This window comes from Phyllopteryx taeniolatus, chromosome 19, assembly GCF_024500385.1.
Source record: "Phyllopteryx taeniolatus isolate TA_2022b chromosome 19, UOR_Ptae_1.2, whole genome shotgun sequence".
NCBI lineage: Eukaryota > Metazoa > Chordata > Actinopteri > Syngnathiformes > Syngnathidae > Phyllopteryx > Phyllopteryx taeniolatus.
In genome coordinates, this window is record NC_084520.1 from 12,288,586 (window position 1) to 12,310,102 (window position 21,517).

A 21,517-nucleotide genomic window follows, 5' to 3' on the forward strand; every position below is an offset into this window, starting at 1 on the left:
TGACCTTATACATCTCCAAGATGAGGACTGAAGCGTCCCAAGGAAAAAAAAAAAAAAAAAAAAAATCACCAGACCAAATAGATATGAGAACAGTAAAGTGCATTCACTAATTTAAAAAAAGTGCACTAGTCAACAGGGTGGGCCAAAACTGGTTTATTATTTTTACATTAACTTCTATACTGGGAATAATGGCAAATAATTTGAGTCAAGAATGACGGGGAAAAAAAATGCAGATTACTGGACAGGTAACCAAGTAAGGAAGGCAGAAAAGTAGTTTTAAGCAAAGGAAGGATGCAAAATAAAAAGAGGGAATAAAGGAAGGAAGAACAAAGAAAGGAAGGTAGGGGGGAAGGAAGGAAACGAGAAAAAGCAGGTCTGAGGTAGAGGAAGCAGGTAAGGAAGGAAGGCAGCAAACCAGGTTTAAGTGACGAAGGAAGGATGTTAAGAATGCGTGAAAAAAAGACAGGAAAGCATAAAGGAAGAAAGGCAGAAAAGTAGGTTTAAGCGACAGATGTAAGGATGCATAAAAAAGGTCTGATGGTTGATTGGCAGGAAAGAGGTCAAAAGGGAATGATGGTTGAAAAGTAGAAGGTTTCAAGGAAGGAAGGAAGGAAGGATTCAAGAATGAAATGCAACTCTAGGGGAAGGAAAGAAGGAGGTCAAGAAGGAAGGAAGGAAAAGATGCCAGGAAACAAAACAAACTGCAAATAAGTATTACTGTAATATACAGAAGCTGTGAGTTGAAGGGAATGGATCGATATTAATAGTCAAAAAGTATAAAAGCAGAATTGTCAGTGAGCGTGATGACACAGACGGCCTCTTTGAAGTAGTTTATCCAAAAATATCCGCGTGTTCGCCCAACTTTGACAACATAAAAGTCGAGTGGTCCCATTAGAATTCCAGCCTTTTGAGAGTCGAGATGCCTTTTCGACTGCTTTCTTCATAGACTGACTGTAATTGAAATTTGCTAAAATAATCTGCAGACAGGATAATGGCAACAAAGGTATCTCTCGCTCTACGCACAGTACAGATAAGCAGATCAAGTCATCATCTGTCATCATAAACTGGCTCTTTGAGGTCCAGATGAAAGTCAAAAAATGACATGCTTTTCATTTTAGGAGTTCATGTGCAACCTTGTGAGGCCTCCTCGGGGACGTGAGCCAAAAATATGACTAAAATGTGCACACAAACATACACACATAGGCATGAATATCCACTTCAACTCATTTTATTTCACAGCGCTTGATGATGAGGCAGCAAAGCATACTTGTGTGAAACAACTTGGTTTTTTTTTTCTTCCTTTAAATCCCATTTACATGAAGATTCAGGTTTAAAACACTATACAAATATAGTATTGCATTATATATCGTCACGCAATAACAGATTCATTTGTTATGGCAGCTAACGCACTTAGTTTCCTCCCTTGTGCTTTAAGTAATTTTGTGTGATTATCATTGCAACAATTTTAGAAAAAAAACCATTTAAATATCCTCTTAAGTCTTTTTTCAATCATTTTGTGAAGGCAAGTGCAAATTGAGGCATTAGTGAGCACGTCGCAATGGTATAATGCTAAGCTTAACATTGGAAGCCCCACTTTGAGATCCTCCAGATTGCTTTAACATAACATTCCATGCACAAAAATTCCCATGTTTCAGCTTTTAGCTCAAATAATTTAGTCTTCAGAATCCTTCAATATGAGCACAGACTGAAAAAAAAAAAAGTGTACTTTTCTTTTTGCTGCTCTGGTGCCCCCATCAGTAAATTGAAATCATAGCAATCTGACAATAAATAAAAGACAGCGATGAATAAAAAGATGCATTTAGAAGAGATTAGCCTTTTTCTTCATCTCGTTTCGTTTCCAAAGCGGAAGTCTGTCAAATTCTTTTATCGACATGCGGAAGATGTCAAAGAAGGAATCTGGGGACAGATGACGCTGAAATAAAAGCGTACCAAAGCATCACTATCAGAAAAGCACATGACCTACATTTACAACCAAAATTAGAATATATGTGCATTGGATTAATTAATCCCAACAGTCTATTCTCTTCATTTTGTAGCGTTTCTGCTTCCAGTATGTAGATATTAGATTCTTGGTCCAATCAGATTTTAGGATCCATGTGCTGCCATGTCAATCTAATCGGCCCACCAGCCTTCAGAATCAGTGGTGCTTGCCCACGTAACTTAAAGTATATTAGCAATAGGTCTATTTCTTTAACCAATCAGAATTTAAATTTGCCTCACAAAAGCTCACAATAACGTAAGCGTTTTTTTCCGTTCTCTGGTTGGTTGGTCAAAGCAAAACTGTTCAACTAGCAAAACGCTTGTGGCGCAATATGCACATCGCAATGTTTTGCATTGTTACTTATAGCGTTATTCTTTATTTGATTTCTTTATATAAATGATGTCATTACCTCCAGTCTCGTTCTGTCAACCTCTCTGGGAAGCTTCACACGTCCCCTGTTTGCAACCGTAAGCATTTCATATGGGTAGACCTTGACACAGCAAAGACTGGGTTAAAGCCCAAATGTGAAATGTATGTGCAAATACATCAGAGGTGACAAAAGTACTCACACTCAGTACTTAGTAGAAGTAGAAGTACAGATACTTGGGGGGGGAAAAAAGATGACGACTCTAGTTAAAGTAAAAGTATTGATCCAACCCTTGTACTTAAGTAAATGTAAACAAAAAAGTAAGACTGAAATGAACAAGGAAAAATGAATTTTTACTGTCAATTATATACCATATCAGTTTTGACAACTTGGCTCTACCAAAATCAAGTCTGCAGACAATAATGTCGTTATGCTAACTTGCAAAATACTGAATGGAGGGGGGAAATAATAAAATAATATCACAGTACGTTTCATGTTTTTTTTTAAACGAAGAGCTAGATAGTGTTGGCTTTTCAAAAATTGTGTTCCCTTAGCTAATGTTGCGAACTGATCTAAAAAAAATACTAATGTAGTTCATGATAACAACTGAAAAAAATACACCTTACTATGTCTTTTTACACAGAGAATATTTGAACCACGGTTGACAATACCTCTCTCTATTTATATCTTCTCCACATTATGTTGGCATCTGGGGAAGTTAAAAAAGTAGCAAGCCAATTTTGACAAAGTAAGGAGTACAAAGTCCAGATATCTGTTTACAAATAAATGGAGTAAAAGTAAAACGTCAGAAATATACATACGCAACTAAAGTACACTAATGAAGTATTTGTACTTTGTTACTTCCCACCACTGAGATACGTGCAAGGTTAGTATTCGCAAAGTAAGCAAATAGTCTTCAAGCACACAATTTAGAGAGAAGAACTAAACATGAATGCAATACTTGCTTTTGGCTCCAGCAAATTAGGCATTGACACTCCTCTGTCCATTCGTGCAAATGGATGCGGGCTGTCACGGAGGAGCTACAGACACAAGCAAACACTTGCAGCAGTAAGAGATCTCAACACGGTTAATCAGCAAGCAGACAAATGACACAATTACTACCAGCAACACAGACATTTGCAGTAAAGGTTGCGCTGTTAATAAAGAGGCAATTATGTCACCAGGAGCTGAATAGTTACTTGGTTTTCGAGTTTGAGTTGCATGGATGCTTCAAGGAGGATACAAGAAAGCGTCATGGACTCAACTCCTGCAAAATCCTCTCACATACCTTGAAATCTGAAGGGGAAAACACTTGATTTAGGACGATTAACAGAAAACAAAAAAATTATTAAGATAAAGAAATAGAGCATTGCTACGCATACCTCTTAATGTGTCACCGCTGCTCCGGAGGAAATCAGTGGATCGTGGCTGAATAGAAGAAAACGTTATGTTGGTCAGTGGTTCTAACGTTGGGGTCCCCAGGCCCTCAGGGTTGCCAAATAAGTTCCACAAAAAATATTGTGTCATATCATTTTAAAAAAAGTGTATACCTACATGTAGTGACCGGCATGATAATTAAAAAAATTAAGAAATTATAAACCAAACCTAGTAAAGCAATCACTCATCGCTACCATAGCTTAGGTCCAATTAAAAGCTCTGATATGTGATATCACTATGTCACTTAAATTTCACATCCCTGCATGAATGAAGTTTTCTGTTTTATTTTTTAAGGACAAAAGGCCTATTATTACAGGTATAACGTCATTTTTAACAAAACCTGTATTTTTAAAGACTGTAGTGCTATTTTTTAAGCAAATAATTCATGTTAAAATATGACATTCTTCACATTTCGACTTTGACTTTAATATCACAATATTACGACTTTGTCTTGAAAAAAATGTCCCTTCATTCTCATAGACTTTTTTTTCCCTCCAAACTAACATTTTTGGGATACACGTGGTGGCATTCCGATTTTTGAGGGGGTACTTGGAAAAATGTCTGTCCCTGTAGCCAAAAAGTTTGACAGCCCCTGCTGTAAGACATGTAATGAAAGCCCACTGCCTGAATGTAAATGTGAATATAGTGTCCTGAAATTCACTTACCGGACTGAGGCCATTGCAACCATATCCAGGCAAAGAGGAAGTTTGGGTGGAGCTTGGATCTATATCAATATAAAATAGCAGATAGATTATCTCTATGCATTGGCTGCCTCTCTCCCTTTGATTGATTGAATGACCTGACATGACCCTCTTTTAATTACGAAAATGATGTGCGTTTTAGAGGCTTTTAAAGGATTTCTCTTCTGTGCTTTCAGCTACAGCCAAAGTCATATGTGTACATGTCTCTGCTGTAAAAACTAGGCACAGCATTGTAAAGCTTGACAAGACTGTATGAGTGCGGATGAAAGGTCAAGATGATTCAGCTGAGGTTGTGACGTCAGCCAATGAAGTCAGAGGACATTGGAAACAGACTGTCATGTTGTTTGGTTGCTGTTTTATTAGAGAATAAAATAAATAAATAAAGTACCTTGCTGTTTGAAAATTGGAGGTCTTCTGTACATGTTGAAACCTTGATCTGTAGGTGGACATGCATTAGGTGAATGATTCTTTTATCGCAAAATGCAGCCGTGCCACAAAAAAGATTCTTCAGTCCAGTCATTTGACAGCATGCACAGTGTGATATAATCCAAAGACATTATTTGATCAATAATCCAGTGCAATGAGCACATATCGATGCAGTATCACCGTCACACCATTCTTGAAAATGAAAGTTAAAATTAACAGCTAACTTTGACCACTAGATGGCTCAATGTTTCCATGGAGATAACATAAATAATTTCCTTTTTGTATTCATCAATGTATTGTATTGTGAATGCTTATTCATTAAAACAACAACAACAACAACTTTGCTCATCGTATGTACAAAAGGTATGCATTCATTAAGGTAAAAGGAAGATGGAAATTACAGTGTTTCAACACAAGACCCGGATTAGAAAATCAGCTTGCCATGTAAATTAGATAAACTACAGGTAGGTTAGGGAGTAGAAATAGGTGAAAAAGGAAAGTACACGAGCAGAGGCTATTGTGATCTTACCTGTTGTGTCAGGGACTGAGCGCGGACAGGAAGAGGGATTGAGCAAGGTGTCGTTGGAAGAAAGTAAAGAGCCTATTTGTTATTCCAGAAAAAAAAAAGGATGAAAGAGAGAAGTGGAAAGGCGGCAAGGTGGAGAACGGGTGAGCAGAGGGGTCGCTACAGTGGAAAGAATTTTGTGAGTTTTACCAGGCCGGTGGAAGTGTTGCGGCGATCGAGTCGGCGTGTAGCTGTGACGGCCGTACGACTGAACGCCGAAAGATCCGTGGCTCGCCGATTTTGGAATGCATTTTCTCAACTCGTAACTCTCCTTGACAAACAACAGGACGCAAATGGCAGATTAGGAGAAATGATGTCACATTGATGATTGAACAGGCCAGCAAGCACGCAATTTTACCTCTGTGGTCTCGGAGACATTTGCCAGAGACTAAAAAAAGACAAAATGTACAGTATTAGCAACGTTACCTCAACTTCTATGCACCACAGAATATTTTTTTTTACATCTAGTTTGTTAAACGAAAAAACAGATGAGGTATAAAATGGAGATTTTTTTTTTTTTTCTTTAGCACATTTTGGAGACTAAATTCCAGTGAATGACTTGACCACTGAAGCATGTTACCTCTGCAGAGCTTTGTCTGTCCTGTGTGTTGCCTCTGCTGTCCAAAGCAGCTGAGGTGATGTTGTCACTCTTATAGGACATCATATCAGGATGCTCTATGTCATAAATAGCCTTGACTCTGGGAATCGCTGCTAAGTCTCGGTAATCAATGATCTCATCGTCTACTTTAGCCTGGGTGGGACAGTGAGAGTGGGAAAGTGGGTGGCGGGTGGGGGGGAGGGCCGGGGGGAATAGGAGAAGGACACGGTGGGTTGAAATGGGAGGAGATAGGATGGGTTGAGTCAGGTGAAAGTTCAAAGTTTGCACGACTGGGAGGAATGAGACTTTAATCCCACGACACCACACTGCTGATGTTTTGTATTGTGATTTGGGTGTTTTGGTGGTCTTAAAGTTCATTGAATAACACAAAACTACATTCAGAAAACAACGTCAATAGATCTTATAATTGAACTTAACCGCAGGTGGGGGACTCGAGTCAAATGACTTGACTGGAGTCAAACTAAATTGCAGGACTTGGGACTAGTTCTTGATTTTCTGTTGCCGACCCCGTCTGCCCCTGACCTTATTGCCTCGTCGTTTTTGCTTTGACCATGAGTAACTTGACTCTCTCTTGACTTAATACTTTCTATTATATTTTGAACGGTAACTTGGGACGCGCTTGAAACTTGAAGATTAAGATTTTCGATTTCTTTTTGACTTGCGCATACTGTATGTGCATACTCCCACCTCTGGAAACAATGCTGGAACTAAATGTATACACCATGCGTGTGACTTACACAGAGGGAGCGACCGGGGCTTCCAGGTGTGCATGAGCCTGGTCTCGAGCAGGAGCTTTCAGAAGAAGTTAAAGTCGACTAAGGGAGAGAGAAAAAAAAACAAAAAAAAAACATGCATATTCTTCCATTTTCTTATTTCACACATCATGAGGTCCACATGAAGCAATCTGCTCATCGTGTGCATTAATAACACTCATGGAAACGCTATTGCAGTATTGCACACATCTATAGCGAAGTGTTTCCCAAGGTTTCTTGAGCTACGGCACATATTTTACATTAGAAAAATCTCATGGAACACCACCAAACTAATCTGTCACAAGAAATACTGAATCCTATATCAAATACATTTTCAGCTATCACGGTCCATAGTATAGAAGTATAAATGTGTTTAAAGCATTTGGCAGTGGTATTATAAGGCTTGAACTATAATTTCTTTTATATGGTCTCTCTGTATCGCGGCTTTTCATCGCTGTGTGTCTGGATCGTAACTATACTGAAATAATGGTAATGTCAATTTACTGACAAATGTACTTAGTCAGTGTAAAATCTAGGCCTGTTTCGTTGAACACAAAACTTTTACCTGTATTCGGTTGTATGAATGGGACACGTTGGATACACCGGTTAATTGTACCGTTTGCCATCTTGTGTAATTGCTCTACCTGTCACTATATGTCACTGGCATAGATAGACGAACAAAGACATTATTTATATGAAATAAATAATACTTTTCATGACAATCAAGTGCTAATGGATCATTTCACAGTTGTTGGGAATCACTGCTATAGCTTCCAATGGATGGGTGTACAAAAGTATGACGATGGTATCAAACCAAGTCATGCACTGAGATCCAAAATGTCGTTTTACAAAGGCAATAACGCTCGGTTTTGATTGGCACTCATTTGACTATGTTCATTACAATAGTTTTAAAACAGCATATGGGGTTTCTTGTAGTTAGGTTAGCTAATTTAGCTACATGCGAATGACATTAGGCAGAATTGTCTCATCTTGGATCTCATTAGATTGTGCAGGTGTACTGTAATCTAATATGGTGACTGATTATTGAATACGAGCTAAATATGAGCTAATAATGCACACACAAGTTATGTGATCTACCCTAATCGTGCAAAACTTCGATGGAACCTTGGTCAATGCTATACATCAAACATGATTTTTGCAGTTTTCAATTTTGTAGTAATGTTTAGAACAATGATGTGATGAGTTGTATTTTTAAATACATTTACAAAAAAATTGTTTCATGTTGTCATTATGTAGTGTAAAGGGTGGGGGGGGGGTGAAATATTGTGAAATAAGGCTGTTACATACAAAATGTGTATGAAGTGAAGTGCTGTGAATACTTTCCAGACGCACTGTAGCACATGAAGTATAATGACATGAGCGTAATCGGCAAAGAGTTAGGAGGTATGTGAAACAAGCCAGTGCTGCTTCACCTCAAACTATAAAATTACACAGCGCACTCTCTTCCCCCCCCCCCCCCCCAAAAAAAAAAAAAAAAACATCAAACTGCATAGGCCGCTCACGATATTAACCTTCAGTTCACTTGGGGGATAAAAGAAATCAAGACAAGGTGTTTTGGGTCGTCGGACCTGAGAAGAAGTAGATCCAATTCTCTAAAACTTGCATCTCATCAATCATTTCAAGACAAGCTGAGTGTTAAATGAGGGCTCTTACCCTGTTGCTTTCATGGTTTCCGCTGCTCTCCCTGCAGTCCGGGTGCCACACGGTCGATCCTGTTGAACAGAGACAATTTGCACTTATGTGTTCACATGTGCCGAAATCGTAAATGCTCACACTGACCTTGCAAATACATTTCTTCGCCCTCTGTGAACATTTTGTCACAGCGGCTGCATCTTGAACATTCCGGGTGATAGTGTTTGTCCCCTGCCTTTTGCAAATCAGAAAGAATCACTCTCAAGACGCAGTTCAAAATAATAATAATAATAATAATAATATCACATTACAGTTTAGATATCAAAATCCTACATTGGAAAAACTGGACTTAAAAATCAAGAAAAGAAAAAAAGATGTTAAAAATATTTAAGGGGGGGAAAAAAAGCTTGAAGTGAGTGAAATTTACACAAAAACCGCCTGGTAAGAACAAATATCTTTTCCCAAGCATATTTTGTCTAGATCTGAGATATTTAACCTTATAGTTTTTGCTGTATATCGACACTTAATTTATTATTATTTACCTTTTGAAACATCCTCTTGTGTACGAAAAGCAATGAAAATGGTCTCAAATCTCAAATCAGTGCTCATTTTCCCGAGTGTAAATCCAAGCTACATATGTCATTGCCTCACCTCAAGGACTTTCCCCGTTATGAACTTCTGACATGCGTCACACTGCACCCCAAACTGAAGCTGGTAGTCCCTCTCACAATATGGAATGCCATCCCTGGAAGGTGGACATGACCAAATACAATTAAATGTTCATACAGTAAATGACAAAGGGTACAATTAATACACTTTGTGTTCACCTAAACAGATTGCACACTAAGTACATTTGTGAGAGATCATCATTATTTCAGTATATTTCCGTACTTTTTGTGACATTTTTGCTTGGTGGTGTGCCGTGAGATTTTTTCCCAATGTCAAATGTGTGCCTTGGCTCAATAATTGCTGGCAAACGCCGCTAAACGGGACCACGATCGGTGGAGAAAGGTGTCATAAAAACCATTTGTATTTACTTGCTGATGTATTCTCCACTCAGCATTTTTCTGCAGATGTTGCACTTGAAGCAGCCGAGGTGCCACTGGCTGCCCAAGGCTAACAAAGCCTGACCATTCTTGATGTCGCGACCGCAGCCGTTGCAGTCTAAGAGCACATCGAAACACACACACACACACACACACACACACACACCATTGTCAACTATGCAGACATTTGCAATATGGATTCCATGGAGTTTTACCTTTTGTTGTTTTTTTATTGGTTTACTGTCAAATTGTTGATTCATAATATTAATATTTTTTGGGGGGAAAAAAAATCCAATTGGATGTAGGTAGGTAGACAGCTAGCTATTGTAGCTAAATTGTGAATGAAATATCCTAAACCCCTTTGCATGTTGTGTACAAGTAAATGCTCAAAAGTACAGTGTACTGTATTTGACAAAGTACATGAGCGTATTCTACCAGCAAAAAAGTGAACACGAGTTTGTCTCGTCCCATTGTGTCGTGCACAGTTGTCCTCTTAATCTCGAGACCTGGCTCCATCCCCGCAGTATGAAGAAGTCCAAGTGAGGTAGAGTCAAGTTCAGGTCAGCCTGTGCTAAGTCATTGTTTTGACACACTCCCAAAGAGGACAGCTGTGTGTTAAAAGTCATGTTGTGCATCGAGAGAAAGTTAGCGCACACCTATTTATCCATGTATCTTAATAGCAGCTGTGTCTACAAAACAATATCACGAAATATGCACGCTTGGGTCTTTCAAATACGTTCTACAAAGTCCCCCTGAAAATGACACAAAGATGCACCTACTGTTGGAGTATCTGATGCCAGTTGGTGGAGGAGTCAAGGGGCTAACGCACCGCTGACAGATGCACTCTTTCCCACTGAAGGTGACGCAATCACCAGCAGGAAAAGGTTGCCTGAGGAGCAACAGAAAAAAAAAAATCTCTGTTTGAGCTTGTTTGTGTGTGTGTGTGTGTGTGTGTGTGTGTGTATATATATATATATATATATATATATATGTGTGTGTGTGTGTGTGTGTGTGTGTGTGTGCTACAGCATATTTGCGGTTCACTATTCTCAAAGTCCCCGAATTGCATTTTTCTTTGGAATCTACCCTTTGTGATTTGCTGAAAAATTCACGTTTCTCTGCCTATATTGCTATACTAATAGGAAAGTGGTAAATCAGCAAGGAAGTGCAGAAGTACCTTGACTTAAGTGTTTAATTCATCTCGTGAGTTACTCGTATCTCAAGTCAACTTTCCCCACTGAAATGAAGAGCAATGCCATTAATCCGTTGCAGCCTCCTAAAACTGACCTCCAAAAAAATCTACAATGCATAACGTCATCATCTTCCCTAGTTTGTTTTTGCCTTTTTTATAACCTGTTATTGAATTAAAAAAAATAGCACTGAAATGTATTGTACTGTATACAATTACACAGTAATAACAAGAAAAAATAGAATGTAAAGAAAGCAACTGTTTTTTTTTCTTAACTGCAACATTTTTGTACTTTACTTTCACTGAACTTAATATTATTTACTGTTTTTTGTTGGTTTGTTTTTTTGCCACACTTTGCTCACTTTCAGCAGCTTCTCCATCTTTTCATGGACATTTTAGCAATTATTTGAAAGCCTTTTGCTATTTTTCAATGATTTCAAGATTTAATTAAATGGACGTCATCCACTTCTTTTTCCTCAGCATTCACATTCTTAGGACACGTTTAGAAAAAAGAAATTTGGAAAAATACCTGCACAAAAAATGGAAAACGCAAGCACAAAGCACAACAGATACATGTACTTTCACGAAATGACGTACTTCTGGTGCATTTTTTTTTTCCAAAATCTTATAACATTTAAGCTATTTATTTATTCCAAGGGAATGTTATAGCACAAAATTAGTTTGAAATTACAGTATATGAAAGTGCTTTTCTGATCATAGTTTGCGGTACAGACATCACACAGTATTGACGGTTCAAACTAGGGGGAGCTATTTGTGTCAGGCCTTAGATTACAGCATGTGTGGGTTTGTTTTTTAATATTACTTGCAAATGGTGCACACAAAGCAGGTCGGGTGGTAAGTCTTTCCCAAGACGGCGACCACGTCTCCCTCCACAAATCCTCCGCAGCTGTTGCAGACGGTGCCATGAAGCCTCTGGTAGTCCAGCGGACAGAGGCAGTCTCCGCTTTTTATGAAGAAGCCGGACCGTGCCAAGTCGCAGCCACACACTGCACAAACACGGCAAAAAAAGAAAAGCAATCCATCCATCACCTTAAATTCTGAAGAAAAAAAAAAAAAAAAAAGACAGGGCATTCATTGGTCGTCATGTGTGAATGTGACAAAATGACTTAAGAAGTACAGATTCCCATCCTTTGCCTATGTAGCCTACAAACTCTGAAATGTACTAAGAATAAAAGTATTTATATACAGTAACCGTTTCGATAACTTGGCACAATGGAAAAATGATAGTTCCCAACACACAAAATAGTTTCCCTCTTATATTAACAATAGTGCTTATACTGAAAAGAAAAGGGGGGGAAAAAAACTTTACGTCGCACGTTGTAAGCGCTAAGTTAGCTTAGCTCGACTTTGATGCAAATAACGTTTTCCCATAGCTTAGCTTTGTGAAATGACTAACAAAATATGCTAAAAAGTGTTTTGTTTTTTTGTTTTTTCAGATTACACAGAGAATTTTTGAATGCTAGAAGAAAACTGAAAAATAAATACTGAAGAATCTGCTGTAGTACAGTAACCAATTATTTGAGTCTATATGAGGCTGTAACAGTTGCACCGCAGCAGAATGCATTCAAATGCCAAGGGCTGTCTATTTCTGTCCGGGGAGTCACTCACTATGTACATGAGCATTGTTTGCTACAATGAAAACATGCATCTGCATCAGAGTATAATATATTGCCTCGAACTGATAACTGGTCAAGGTTTCATGGATTACCAAAACAACAATACAGTACTGACCTATTATTTGTTAATTCTATTTTTGGATAGTTTAGAATCTACCAAAGGATATCTGTGCCATATGTTTACGTTTCCAGTGTCTGTATCACATAACCTTTGACGTGATGTTGTATGGTATATTTTGTGCCACCTCAGTTTGAATTTGAATATAGACTTTTTTTTCTTTTTTTTTTTTTTTTTTTTTTTACACAGAATTCTTTTTAGATGTCAAATTTATATCACACTGGATTTGTGGGGATGTTGAATTTTTTTTACACCAAATTCTTGTAGTTGTTGATTATTTTTTTTTTAAACCATTAATTTATTTTATGTTATTTTATTTGTATTTTTTTTGTACAAAGAATCTTTAGTTTTTTAAATTACATTTCTGGAGATGTTGATATTTTTTTTGCAATGATTTTTTGCTTCATGCTTTTTTTTTTTTTAATTAAGCTCTTGGTAAAAATAAAAAAAATCTGTGTTACAAAGTCAAACTGAGAAATTCAAATTCATAACACAACTTACCTCAACTTTGCTTCGATAGCATTTTAACAAAACAATTCAAGGCGATTCCCATTCGACAAAGCAAACCACGTGCTTATTGTAGATTAAAATTCTGTAAGCTTCTCTGCTCTATTTTTTGTTCCCCCCCTGCGAGGTAAACACAGCACAAGAACACAACAAGGGCACTAACACGAGAAGCCTGTCAGGGTCAATTAGGTGAAGACAATGGCCTGCTGGGTAAACACGAATCCCATGAAGCAGTACCTCCTGTGTGTGGTTGTCTGGCAACCACAAGAGCCCACTGAAAAGGGAAGATTTTGCAATAAATTGAGTTTGAATAATGCATGAGTGGCAGCAACACGTGCTCAAATTGAAAACACAATTTGGAGTCACGTGACCGTAAAATAACAACTTCAAAATGAGTTGGGACGATATACCGGCCTTTTTAAAAAGTGGAATATGTTTACATTTAATGCCACATTGACTGAATCAACCTCTTTCATTATTCAATTCCCTTAAGTGAGCTGAAAAATATTATTTATTTACTATAAATAATGCATATTTGTTCTAACTATGCCAACGTCATATAGTGAAAATCAGAAAAATTTAATCCTTTTCCACTAGATGGCAGAAGGTACAATTAATCCAGCCACCTGTTGCCATTCATACAACAAAATAAGTCATGGCACGCGCTCGCTATGTAAATTTGTAAACTGAGAAACAAGATCATCATTATTTTAGTATACTGTATATACTTTTTTGTGACTTTATTTTGGTTTGGTGGAGTGCCGTGAGATTTTTCTGATATAAAATAAAATTTCCTAGGCTCTATAAAGGTAGGGAAACACTGATGTAACTGACTTCAACTCTTGCCCCATTTTCTCAGGAATTATTTGGCAACATTATTGCAGTATTTCCACCTGCTCACATTGGTTGCTCGGTGTCATAGGAACGGTATACCCACCCTTGCAGGTGAAGCATTTGATGTGGAAGTGATTGGACTGGACTCGCAGCACCTCCCCTTTGCAGACCTCCCCGCATTTGACGCATCTGATGACCTGCTTGGCCACTGGAGGGTGAGTTTGAAGCACTGCGTGGGGGGCGGGGGGGGGGGGAGCAGAAGGCGACCCTTCAATCATTTGTTTGTCGTCAGCATGTCATGGAAAAGGTGACTTGTGGTCACTTGGCGGTAAACAGAATCAAATGCAGTTCATGTCTATTTTGTCCCTTGTGAAGAGAGAATCACTTTGTTTCTTCCACACGGGATTAAGCGAGGACGACATCCGCCGTAACGTCCATCAATTTGTACATGGCACAAGAAATGTACGTAGACAGGACGGAGCGGGACAAAAGGACCGGATGACCAAATTAACAACGACAACAAAACTGAACAAACAAGTGAAAAATAAATAAATATCTGCTCCTCATTTTGTCATAATTTCCACAGATGCGTCTATTTGTGTCTTTCAATATAGACGCAAGCCTGTTACTAAACCTCTTTAGCCGTTTGGAGGAAGAGAAAAAAATAGTGGGCCACATAACTCAGCAGAAATCACATAATCAATGTAATTGCTAAGGAGTTTCTTATTATTTTCATGGTTTTTAGCTGTCATGGAGTGGGTCACTCAAACCAATGCGACATCATCACTCATATTATCCGAAAAGCAATAAACATCTACATTTTTATTTTTATTTTTATAATAAACGCTGTAGCTAAGTTTGTTCTGCTCAATTAGCACAGCAGCTAACACAGCTAGCACGTACTTTTGAGCAAAAACTCAAAAACTCTTAAGATGAGCATTGATTAGCAACTCTGTTACTGTCATTAGAATGATACCAAAATTAAATTGGTATTAAAATAAAATTGTACCATTTTTATTTAATTGTAAATGATTTATTCAGCAATACTTTTTAAATGTTTTTTCAGGTGATTCAGGATCTACAACCGGTTTGCACCAAATCAATAAATAAATAAATATATTCTAATGAATGTCTCATAAAAGGTATACCAAGGTGACTTATTTCAAGTGAAAACATCTTACTGTACTTATTTCAAGGCCATTTTGATATTTTTCACCATTTTTTAGCAATACAAAAATACTTGTTTTATTTTATTTTATTTGTTTTATTTTAAGAATCTCAATGACTGGTTCAACTGACAGATTGTTTTCACTTAAGACATTTTGTCCCTGACATAAGTGCCCATGGAATCAGTGACTGGAACTACACTCGTGTCCCAAAACAAACTGACAAGATGATTTATTACCGGTTTATTTTCAAAACGTGACAGAAAAAAAAAAATGAAATAAATGGTCAGTTTTTCAAAAATACTTAAATTGTCCTCCAATTCTGGAATAACCCATAAATAAAGACATTTTCAAGGTACTTTCATTACTAATTGGTCAGAGTTGTGTGCAAACACCGCAGCGCAAAGGCGAGGCCAATTGACGCTTGTGAACGTAATGCGTTTTCCCCGCAGAGACGTAGCGGCTCGCCACACAGGTCGGACCCGAGTTATGTCACAGTGCAGCATGTGCTCGGGGCCCCATTCTTCTATCTATCTGTCCGTGTCACACTGGCAGCCAGAAAGAGAGGATGCCTGTACAATCTAATCACAGGCCACTGGAAAGGTCCCGCCTGTGATTGGCAGAGGAAAGAATGTGACACATTGAGAGCATTGCCTCTCCCAACTCTGTGTGTATAGACACCTTCTTTTTTTTTTTTTTGTTCCTCTAAAAGACACTTTAAGCTTTTCTTTGTTGTTAATGTTGCCAGAATAGAGGTTACTCCTTTTTTTTTTTTTTTAATATATCCCAGTGGACACAAAAACTAAAGTGACTGCACGACTCATGAAAGCTAATAAAATTGAGACATCGGCATGTGGCCCCACATCTGCCCCGCAACAGGAGAGATTTGTCGCCATGGTAACAGGCATGTGCATCGTAACAAACAAGGTTACGAGAACATGCTTTCCAAAGGTTGACGTTAACTGATTAAGCCATTTTGAGAGAGGGGCTGGGACAATTACTACCTCATGTTTTCAACATTGCAGGAATACACTGAAACCTCAATCCATTTTGATGCTGAACCTATCTGGTATTTTTTCAACATTTTATTTTTCTGTACCACGTCCCAAAAAAAAATTTAAATAAAAAAAATTACTGTCAAAATCAAAGCTCCATCAGATTGTATGTGACTTGGCCACCGGGTGGCAGTATAGAACAGTCTTGCAGACACAAACGAAGAAAGGTTTTACAACTACTCTAAGTGACTGAGTACGCTGCAGTAATATTAGTCATTTTTCACAGATGATCAAGAATATATGCCTGAGAGTGCTGTTATATTGTCTGTCTACATGCGTTGGGACACCATTTGCGTCACTTAAAGCTATTCTATGGCGTTTTGCATTGTTCGTTAGCATTAAGCTAAGCGGACTTTACTAAGGCAAAGGCATGCAGTTGTTTTAAATAACCAAAGTGTCATTCTCTTTGCTTTATGTTTGACAGTAAACATCAACTGGGAGTGGCAATAAAACATTCTGCTCGTTGTGAAGTAACTTGAGTTAACTTCACTGCCACCATACCGTTTTTGTTCCAAGCAGCATTGACCTTCAAAGTTAAATACAATCGAGCTGTACTTGGGCGGTGGTTATTTCGTGCACCGCTAGAGGCAGCAGAATCACCGATACATATGATGTAAAGGAGTAAAAAATTAAGTATATTAGACAACACGGACTACACTGCACAGTTTAAACATCTCTCCCTGAATGTGAAGATGATCTGCTGTCAAGTATTAGCAAACGGTGGATTTAGAGAGACGGCAAATGGTTAGAAACCCGAGATGACCACTTAATCGTCAAAGTGCGGCTGAGCAACGGCGAACCTATTTAAAGCATCACAATTCGTTTTTATGTCGCAGACAGGAAGTGTGAACTTATTGAACGACATTGCATTCTTTTACAGAGAAGAAGGGAGGCAGTTTGGCTGTGAGTCACAAATATATACCAAAACGATGATCTCATAATTGTGAGGAAAGATGGGAGTCAGGCTCAGGAGATTTTTGTGGAATGCATCAGGAAGGCACGTGGAAGGAGAGCACTGTTTTTCCCCCACTTATCACTGCAAGTGAAAGTAGCCTCACCCTGACTAAGCAGATAACTCACAAAAGAACACGCTCCTGCCTTCCCGGTCTAAAAAAGAAAATAATAATGGAGCCTTTTTTTATTTTTTTATTTTTTTAAAAGGGTCATGGCAAATTCACATGTTGCTCTATGTTTAACTGCAACAGCTGAGCTTTTTCTTTGCCGCACTTGGCAACAAAAGTTTGTATCCCTTCATTTTGTTCTGGTCACTTCCTGAATATTTTCTCCATCTGTCAGTTAAAAATATTTCTGGAGCGATGCACTGAGAGGTTGAGAGTGAAACATATTGGAGCAGAAAATGACAAATGGCTTTTTCCCCCCTCATTTCTTTACTTCCGTACACGTTCCAAGTTTGACTTTTTTGACATGCAGTAAGTTTAACAGTTTTTTGAAACGTTGCAGTTTTACAGATGAACTCAAAGGACGACTTAAAATAAAGCATCAATCAGTCTCACCACAAATAAATGTAAATATTTAATAAATGCTAAGAGTTTTCCAAATTCATCACTAACATTGCTTTTATCATTTAAAATCGGCACATATAGTGCTACAAATACGAATATGGAATATATTCTTTGTACTGTACTCATAATTAGATGCTACTACACGAAACAATAAAGCATAACTGCACGATGTAACTTTGCTACTGAATAGAAACGGGAAAAAGTCTTAAGGATGCGTACACATGTTCACACGCTACCTTTCTCTTTCATGGCGCTGACTCTGTGCACGTCTTTTGGAGAGGAGAGCTCTGACTGCAGAGGATCAGCGCGAGGATGGGAACAAGCTGGACTATTGCTTCATGATAAAAGGGGAGAGGGGCGGTCCGAGCAGGCCGAGGGCTGGCGCATGTGTGTGTGTGTGTGTGTGTGTTTTTTCAGCAAATGTGCTTCTGAGCCATGACATCATCCACTCACTGGTAAGTATGAGTCTCATTCCTTCAGCCTGCACGTACTGTACGTACAAATACGGATACTGATTTCATGAGTCAACCTACAATTGGAAAATGGCTCAATCTGGTGGAAAACAGTAAAAAAAAATTAAAAAGTAAAAAAAAAATCAAATATCACTGCTTTTCTTCTCAATGAAATACAGACATTGGAAAATTCTTTTTTTTCGACTGTCATGGCTGAAATTTATCAAGGCATTTTTGGCATCAGGATATATATATATATTTTTTGCTAATCAGTGGCATATCCAAGACTCTAATCACCACCAAAGCCCCATCACCCTACTATTTATTTTATTGCCGGCGTCGGGCAGAATCCTCACATCTCCAAACCGTCATCTTCAGCCGTACTACGCTGAGAATGTCCAATCGAACCCCCGACCTCAGAAATGTGAGAACTTTTTCCCCACCACATTAACTACTATATGAAAAACAATTTACTTGTTCTGATTTATTTGGGGAAAAAAAAAAAAAAAAAAAAAAAAAAAATCACAAAATTGTCATTTTTAAAGACTGCATTCCTAAAAGAAATCATATATTTGGTAGTTTTGAGCAAAGCTGAAATTGGAGCTAGCAATTTAAAAAAAATAAATAAAAAAAAATATATATATTTTTTGTTTGTGTTTGTTCAAACATTCAACATGACTTAAGAGGAGTACAAGATAAATATGACCTGTGATTTGGCTTCTTATTGTACCTCTAATTTGATATACAAGAAACCACTGTGCCCGAGGAAAAAACAAATCGAGACAAGGCATGATTTACGAGGTGTCAATATTCTGTTGCCCCCCCCTCCATGTACAAAGAAGCAGTGTGTGTGTGTGTGTGTGCGTGGGTGTGCGTGTGTGTACCTGACACATCCGCAGGTATGGACGCCAGCTTCTCACATAAGATGTAGTCACTGGGGTTGAGGAAAGGCAGCTGGTCCATCATGCACTGCTTGGGGATCAAGTAGAGAACCTCAGCTATCTGGCCGTCCTCGATGATGGACATGCGCCTGACCGAGTTCTTCCTCTTGACCCGGTCCAGGACCACCATGTCGTTGCTTTGGCCGGTTCCGCAGATCCGGCCCAAGCTGTTGAGGCTGAGGCGGCTCGACGTGCTCATCTTGTCCAGGCAGTCCGGGCTGCACAACCCCTCCAGGCGAGAAACCATAAGAGGAGACCCTGGATGGGGATGACGCTCGGAATTAGGTTGCTCCCAAGGATCAATCCCTGTCTGTGTGTGCGCTCATGTGTGTGTGGTCCATCAAGCAGCATAGGTACTGTAAGAAGATTAAGGCAGGTGTATTTATAGTGTTTATCTTCACAGTGAACAGAGGATTTTTACAAGTCTCGCAGGTAACATTCCTCCAAGTAACTTGCCACAATCCCATAATTGTAGCAGATGAAATACTCTATGTTGTTGTAATACAGTGGCGCGTTGAGATACGACTTGAATTTGTTCCCTGACCCCACTCGTAACGCAAAACACGAATATTTTTTCCCCATTGAAATGAATGAAAATGCCATTCATCTGTTCAGTAATCTGTTCATCTTGTCCAGTTTAAACAAATAAAATAAAACAAATAAAATAAAATAAACATGCAGTAAAGACAAACAGAATGGAAAGAATTTAAACTATTTTGATACATTTTTGGCTTCAATTCAATGGACATTGTGCTGCTCCTTCTGGTGTGTGCACCTTGGCCACCTGGTGGCAGTATAACTCAGACATACGGATATACTACCGCAGTAAAATTAGTTGGTATTCACAGAGGATAAAGAATATATGCTTGTGAGTATTGTTCGTATTTTCTGTCCTCGTTTGTATTCAAATATCCATTGCTAACACATTCACTGCCAATGACGGCTTTAGAAGTCAAATATCCATGTTAACTGGGAGGGCTGACAGTGAATAAGGCTCATAATAACACAACACCGTCTATGGTGGTTTGCACTATTTGTCAGCATAAAGCTAAACATACTAATCTAAAGCAAAAGTGTGTTGTTTTTTTTTTTTTTAAGAATTGTTCACCATCTGCCAAACATCTGTGGCGCCATTGTACATTGACAGGCGGAACAATTAAATGCGCTTCCTCTAGATGGCAGAAGGTACATAATTAACCTTTGTTCCACCAGTTCCCTTTCATACAACATAATAAATCATGGCAGGCATACGCTGAATAAGTCAATAAGTGAGACGAGATCTTTGTTTTGGTATACAGTATATACTTTTTGTGACATTTTTGCTAAGTGATGTGCCATGAAATTTTTCCTCACAATACTGAATGTGCTTTGGTTCAATAAAGGCTGGGTTTACACTGATGTAATCATTTTGTAAGCTTTTTCTGCCTGATCTTTTGTCAGATTAAAAAGAACATGGCCCATTTAAATAATGTATCCCAAAGAACCTTTTCAACTATCAGATGAAAACACAATTTGTAATTGTTTTTTGTTTTGTGACTAATCCACGCTGTCATTCTAAATCAACTGTTGTTTAGCATCCACAACATGGCCACTATTCAGCCTTGACTCAGAGTAATCATTCGTAATGTTTCAGCATACAGTAGGACTAAATACGTACAGCGATGACATTGCACAAAAACAATTCCTCTCATGCAGTGTTTCCCAACCTTTGTAGCGCTGAGGCACATGTTTTACATTACAAAAATCTCAGGGCACACCACCGAACAAAACTTGTCACAATACTGAAATAATGATGCTCTTCTCTCTATTTACTGACACATTTACTCACACTGTGAGTGTTTGCAAAGACCTATTCTGTTGTTCGAATGGCAACAAGTTAGGTTAACTTGACCTTCTGCTATATAGTGGAAAAATGTTTTCATTTTCTGCCGTTGGCTTAGATAGGCGAACAAAGATAGTCATTGTGGTAAATGATTTTTTGAAGGCATTTCAACATAACACAACTCTACCTTGTGTTTCTATAAAAAGGTTAATATAAAGATGCACAATCATGCTACATTAAATAGTCTGTATTTTCTGTTATAATAATAAGAGCTTAAAATGTTATTCCCTCTTAGTGTGTTGTCACAATACCACAATTGTGATTTTGATACTAGCCCCGCATAAAGTATCGCAATATCGATACTGAAAGGAAAAACCTAAAAGATCAATAAAAGTGGAATACAGGACAAAACATGGAACTTCAAATTCTTAGTGTTTTTATTGAAGGCAGTGGCGGTCTATTTATTAGTACTGGAGTATCTATTTTTCCTCTTGGTTGGATTGGGATGGGCATATGCATTTCGATTCAGATTCACATAACAGATTACTTAATTATGATTAATTAACCTATTATTTTACAAGATAGATGAAACAAATAAATTGTTAAAACACATTTGAACACTTAACTATTTTTTTATATTTTGTTGTTGCCAATAAATAAATTGACCAAATATTTAACGAGACGAATAAAACAAATACCTTTAAA

At 38.1% G+C, this 21,517-nt stretch overlaps 1 protein-coding gene and 1 long non-coding RNA gene across 6 annotated transcripts; both read right to left on the minus strand.

Moving 5' to 3' along the window:
* Positions 1 to 1,212: 1,212 nt before the first annotated feature.
* LOC133468860 (actin-binding LIM protein 1-like) lies at positions 1,213 to 19,323 on the minus strand. Of its 5 annotated transcripts, XM_061755062.1 has the most exons (20): positions 18,934 to 19,321; positions 13,957 to 14,082; positions 11,581 to 11,764; positions 10,348 to 10,457; positions 9,560 to 9,686; positions 9,174 to 9,267; positions 8,670 to 8,757; positions 8,544 to 8,602; positions 6,855 to 6,932; positions 6,079 to 6,249; positions 5,857 to 5,886; positions 5,649 to 5,769; positions 5,463 to 5,477; positions 4,896 to 4,943; positions 4,472 to 4,530; positions 3,752 to 3,797; positions 3,658 to 3,665; positions 3,335 to 3,409; positions 2,412 to 2,492; positions 1,213 to 1,933 (listed from the first exon to the last, which is right to left on the minus strand). In XM_061755062.1, exons 1-20 carry the CDS (start codon positions 19,235 to 19,237, stop codon positions 1,820 to 1,822), a joined length of 1,938 nt encoding a protein of 645 aa, XP_061611046.1. In that variant the 5' UTR covers positions 19,238 to 19,321; the 3' UTR covers positions 1,213 to 1,819. The 5 variants fall into 5 exon arrangements, 1 of the variants encoding a protein (XP_061611046.1); XR_009785575.1 differs by lacking the exon at positions 3,335 to 3,409 and having other exon boundaries at positions 1,899 to 1,933; positions 3,569 to 3,665; positions 5,463 to 5,534; XR_009785574.1 differs by having other exon boundaries at positions 1,866 to 1,933; positions 2,412 to 3,665; positions 5,463 to 5,534.
* LOC133468866 (uncharacterized) lies at positions 15,248 to 18,045 on the minus strand. Its single transcript, XR_009785578.1, has 2 exons — positions 17,834 to 18,045; positions 15,248 to 15,629 (listed from the first exon to the last, which is right to left on the minus strand). It is a non-coding gene; the product is annotated as an uncharacterized LOC133468866 (long non-coding RNA).
* Positions 19,324 to 21,517: the final 2,194 nt, after the last annotated feature.